Source organism: Rhea americana, unplaced genomic scaffold, assembly GCF_003343005.1.
Source record: "Rhea americana isolate MKP2758 unplaced genomic scaffold, rheAme1 scaffold_163, whole genome shotgun sequence".
Classification (NCBI taxonomy): domain Eukaryota; kingdom Metazoa; phylum Chordata; class Aves; order Rheiformes; family Rheidae; genus Rhea; species Rhea americana.
In genome coordinates, this window is record NW_028185739.1 from 972,640 (window position 1) to 978,404 (window position 5,765).

At 45.2% G+C, this 5,765-nt stretch overlaps 1 protein-coding gene across 4 annotated transcripts in view; it reads right to left on the bottom strand.

The window, feature by feature from the left end:
- Positions 1–5,308, bottom strand: part of NUCKS1 (nuclear casein kinase and cyclin dependent kinase substrate 1) — a 22,134-nt gene extending 16,826 nt beyond the window's left edge. For 2 of the 4 annotated variants that reach the window (XM_085300384.1, XM_085300381.1), the window contains exon 1: positions 4,983–5,307. In XM_085300384.1, the coding sequence (XP_085156510.1) occupies positions 4,983–4,999 (17 nt within the window). In that variant the 5' untranslated portion in view covers positions 5,000–5,307. Of the gene's footprint in view, positions 1–4,982 lie in introns of all 4 variants that reach the window. The other 2 variants (XM_085300382.1, XM_085300383.1) reach the window with 2 other exon arrangements.
- Positions 5,309–5,765: the final 457 nt, after the last annotated feature.

A 5,765-nucleotide genomic window follows, 5' to 3' on the forward strand; every position in this document is an offset into this window, starting at 1 on the left:
ATATTTGTTAAATTCAGTTAAACTGAGCATAAAAAAAAAAAAAAAAGTCAGTCTGGTAGACAGCTGGGATAGATATTGTTCAATAAGATTTTAAAAATAGTGTAACTTTAAGATAACATAGTTGCTAATTCAGCTCAATGTTTGAAGTGCACGTGGAAGGAACTCAGGTATAAAGAGGAGTCCTGAAAGTGTATAAGTTTTCAGTATCAGCTGCTAGTCCAAAATTTTCAGAATAATTCATCTAGTAATTCATTTAAGTGTTACACAGGAAGCACTTTTTAAATTACTTGAGTATTGCTATGCTAAATAAGAACTCAGAACTGTACTGTAACTCTTACAACTAATACCTGATGTCTAACAGTTTCAAAAATGATGAAAAGTAATATTAACATTTAGAAATACACCTAAATGCCTACACAACTGATTAAGGATTGCATAATAATACCTCATCTTCAGTTAATGAAGTTCCCTCAAACCTCAGTGTAAGTCAACATGTCTAGGATTAGATGATCTCCTGAGGTCCCTTCCAACCTCAACAATTCTATGACTTTGTGATATGTCACACACAATAAGAGAGTTCAAGACTGGAACATACACACAGCGTAACAACAAAAGAGCTTTTTTGTTTTTTTGAAAAGGAGAATGCTTAGTTCCCCAGTATTTCCACARGTATTAATAATCCATAGATAAAGGCAAAGGTCCAAGTTCAGTAAGTACAGATACTCCTGAAAAGCAAGGCCACAAGGAGTCTTCAAAAAAGCTAATAATTGATTACATCATGTAGTGAAGAGGAACGTTTAGGTCAAATGATTATCAGCAGAAACATAAGCCTACCCTCTAGTCCAATCTGGGAAGTAAAATGAATGAGAGATTAAATAGTTACTGACTTTTTTTGTTTTTAGTACAGCATTTTACTAACATAACCATCAAGCTAATCATTTATGAAAAAAAAGTAATCAAGTTTTCTTCATTTGAAGGCTTCAAACAGGCCAAGTAAAGAAAAAGCGGTCAGTTTCACTTTCTGGTTCTCATTCTAGTTGGTTGTTATACTTCGAGGACAGCTTATTACCAATAAATATTGCCATTTAAAGCACCATTGTGATGCCTCTTTATATACAGATAGACAAACAGACTGAAGATACCTATATGAAATATTTCCTAAGTTGTGCAATACAAATATGCAGTGCTAGATTTAGGTCTTAAATAAACAGACATTAACTTATGATAATGCACCAGAAGTTGAAACATTTAAGCCTAGTGACAGTTATTTACCTAAAACACGTCACTATGGTGTTAGTCCATTTAAAAATTGGCACAACTGTACTCAGACAAGACTCACCGACTAGAGGTTCCCAATTACAGAGGTCATTGTTTGGGTCTGGACTTGGTGCAACTCCAAACGTCTGTAAGACTAGGCACTGCTCATGGTATCTGCAGAATTTTTAGGGATACACATGACTTGAAACTCCGTAAAACAGTTAAATGATTTATGCAGCAACAGTTTAAGCAGCCTCGTGCCCATCCTCCATTTGAACGTAACTACAAATAAGAATATTTTAAAGATATAATAGAGAAATGCTCTGATGCTGAGGGGCAAGAAAAAAGAATCAATTCCACAACCTGTGTTGCTCCTATTAATTTGATTTTTTATTGCACCTCTGCCTCAGCCTCTGTATCTCTTTAAAGTTTTCAGAGCAAGGATCTTATCTTTTTACTAATTTGGAAAGCCCTCTAGCGTGCCTCTGATCATTACCACAAATTCTCACCTAAGCTAAATGTCAGTCCCCTAGGAAGTACTGCTTTCCTGCTACTCCATGGAGTGTTTCTAGAATAATGATATTTATATTTACATTGTCCTGGTATAATACTGGCAACAAAACAAGATACATTTAATAAATTTACTTTTTCCTGCAACTACAATTTAGTAGGAACACCTTTCCACTGAAGTGCCAATAAAAGACTAGAATTTTAGAGCTGCTACTAAAGAACAAAGAACGTAAAGCTATAAAGCCTTGAAACAATGAAATAAATCAATTCTTTTTTTTYCTAAGATTAAAACCAATAAACAAATGAACAAGCAGTGATTTAAAGACTTGCCCATATTGTTTCATTTTGCAATACCTCTAGTAGAGGAGCACCAGCAAGTGAAAGTGACCAGTGAGCAAAAGGCAGAAATGAATTGCATCAAATTTAAGTCAAAATTCTCACTTAAAATACATCACTAAGATGTATTAATTGATGCTGCATATAAAAATAGCAGCTCAAAATTTTATTTCACTTGTATTGAAGAACAGATAAGGATACAACTATATAACCACCAGCTCTACGTGCTTTTTGCAGYATTTCAGAACAGTCAGCAATAAGATGTGGAGATTTAAAAACTGCAGGCTCTTCTAACTTTTATTACTTGTCCTAACAATAATGAAGACACCATCTTCATCCACCTAAGAGAACTCTARTTAAGTAGGAAGTTTTTTGTTCTGAATTAAAATGCATGAAGTCTGTAAATAAGGGGGCTTTATTACTACTTCACTGAAAAAATTTAAGACACTGACTTCTACAGKCAGAATTAGTCTGAAGCTAGTCTTCCAGTTCTGAAGAGAATAAAATCCAACAGATATCCCTAATTTCTATCAAGTGTGATACATATGTACTCACTAAAATCTAGCAGACATCACAGATTAATTCAAAGACCACTAAACTAAGAAAAACTCTCCCACCTCTAAAACCAATTCTGATGAGGAATCTTTCACAGGCTTCCCTACTAACAATAGTGTAAGATATCCAGAAAAAAAATAAACAATTTGAAAGGTTTCGAATTAAAATCTATGATAAGAGTTATCCAGTCACTACCAAGGGAATCAATATACTGGCACCTGAAGATTTTTGCCCTGAAAGGGTTATTAAATACAGCTAGCTCTATTTCTGGCACATGCCAAAAGGTAGCTATTCTACTACTAACAGCCTGCTGGACTTTGGCATTGAATTTTGCTGTAGACTAGTACATATCAGTTGTAGGTATGACAAGTCAGGTGTTTCACAACACTGTCTGATCTTCTAGATATTATTTTAGTTTAGAAATTGTTGCTTACTAAGTTAATTAATACCAGAAACTTTAGAAACTGTACTTTTAAAGATATAGCACTTTCCTTACCTGTAGTAAGGCTCCAGWGCTGGCAAGTATATTGCCAGCAGAACGTACACTGAAGTGTCACACTGAGCAGCAAAGTCACATCATCACTGTATTCCAGAACACAGACACTGTCATTCAAGATCAGACCACTAGTCCGATATCCTGCCTTGCAAAAGGCCAAAAACTGATGCTTCAGGGCAGGGTATACATAGTCCTATCAATGCACCTTTTGGACCCCAGACAATTCCCTAAGATKGGAACTTAGATTTATTTACTCACACCTCTGCATGGAGGAAATAAGTATATTACCGATCAAATAAGAGCCACTGAAAAGCAAGTGTTTCCTCTCTAATTAGCAAAGTAGTCCTAAATTAACTTTTAAAAAACCCTATTTTGCATTGAAGACATTACTTAAAATACAAAGGTCATCAACTGTGACGTTTTATACTCAAAGTTAATTTCGTATATATTATCCTAAAATAAATATATTTTTTACACAATCTAAATCAATCTAATTACCTAAAATATCTTGAAAATTATTAAGTTCCAGAACAAAGTATACATTATGAAGCATCTTACCTTTTCTACAAAGAAAAATTAAATCACAAGTTCACACTATTTGAGTGCTTTGCAGAGAGATGTAAAAAACGAAAATCCTGTAGACAAGCTATCAAAAACATGGAGAAGTTCTGTACACTGTGCATTTTCAAAATTAACRTAATTCTGCAAAATAGGTGAGGTCTCCCTGAAGCTCCATGCTCCTGATTCAATGCTGTTTCGTAAGACACAAGCACCACGACCTACCTCCTTTACTGCTGGGGAGRATACAGCCCGTGTAGCTAAACGGCCCGCTATTTCCTCCTCCCCAAGCTCACGGTTTAACATCAGGCGTCTCGTGGGGAGAGGGGCAGACCACCAGTAGGAAACCGACTCGGGAGAGAGCAGTTAGTTTAAGGCGAAAGGAAAAGGGCGTGTGTTCAATGCTGTTCCCACCAGAGGGGGCGGCTCCTCYTAACTCCTCCCCTAAACGTGGTTTAACTTGTATGCACATCCCCTCGCCTCCAAACCCTCGCTGGTCACGGCGTATTGCACGCCTGTCCCCTCCCCCTCCCCAAAACCGTGCAGCATGGTCTGCTTTTTTTCTGCCGTTTCAGTCCCTCGCTTGAAAAAGCGTGCACAGAGCTATGGCAGGGGCCTGCTTCCACTACAAGAAACGCGAAAATCGCGTTACATCCGTGCACTCTGCATGTTCCCTGCCCAAAGTGGGTCATGGCAAATCGCAAATATCCACTTTTCCCATAACAAAATATGGGACGCAGCTCGCCGTACGCGGCCTCTCCAGGCCTTATCTCCACAAGTGCGCAGCAAAACGCGCTGACGCCTCCTTTCTCCCCCAGTAAACGTGGGGCAATACATATTACCCTGCACTAGGCGTGCAACAAGGCGTGCTGCATGCTCGCACCACCCTCTCAAGGAAAAAAAAATAAAATAAAAACCCCCCACAGAAAACAGCCCATGCTGCATTCGCGCAGCTTCCCTCCCCCCGAGGACGCGCACACGCGCTCCTCCTCACGGCCATGCAGCAGCCCCGGGGCCGTGCGCGGAGCCCTGCCGCACGGCTGCCCTCCAGCGAGCGTGCAGCCTCCCCGCCCCCGCGCCCCACGGCGGCCCGGCCCGCGCTGCCCACGGCCCGCGCTGCCCACGGCCCGCGGCGAGGCCTGCTCCAGGGCGCTGGGAGGGCCTAGCGCCGGCGGCCGCGGCGGGGGCCGGGCTCGGCAGGACGCAGCGCTGGCGCCGCGGGTGGGAGGGGAGGCGGGAGCGAGGCCTCCACGAGCTGCCAAGGACTCACCTGACAGGCCTGGACATTTTCGCCCGGCGGCTGGGGGCCCGGCCCGGAGGACGTCGCCCGAAGCAGGAGGGGGAAAAAAAAACGGTCGCCTGGTCTCGGCGCGGTGTCGGCCCCGTCCCCTCCCCCCRGGAGCGAGCGGGAGCCCTGGGCCCAGCGCCTCAGGCCGCGCCTCCGGAGCCGCCTCTTCCCCCTCAGTCGCTGCCGCAGCCGCCGGCCCGCGCCGCGCCGCACCGGCGGAGCCTCCCGCTCCTCTGCGTGGGCCGCGCGTCCCCCCCCCGCCCCGGTCACCACTCGCTGCCGCCGCCTCAGTCTCCGCCGCTCGCTGATCCCCCCCGCAAAATGGTCGCGTTCGCACCACCGAGAGGATGCGAGCGGGGGGCGGCGCAGCCTAGCCCGCTGGCACCACCTCCTCCCCCGCTCATTGGCCGCGGGGGGCGGCTCGCCGCGCCCCATTGGCCCGTTCGAACCATCACGGCGGGCAGAGCCTGCCCACCCCTCCCCGCGGGAAGGAGGGGGGAAGGAGAGGACGCCCCACACGCTCAAGCTGCTGTGAGCCGCAGCGCGAAGCGAGGAGCGGGCGAGCAGATTCGCCACGAGCCCGCGGCGGCGCCGCGCCGCCGCCCCGCGCCCGCCGCCGTCGGGTCCCCCCACCCGGTTCTCCCGCCTCCGCGGCAGCAGGTGCCCGCCCCGCATTTTACTTGCGGCGCCGGAGGCCCGCGGGGGCGCCGGCCGCGGCCCGCAGATTCGCCGCGCGGCAGCCCAGCTCTATTTTTTTTTTTTTTT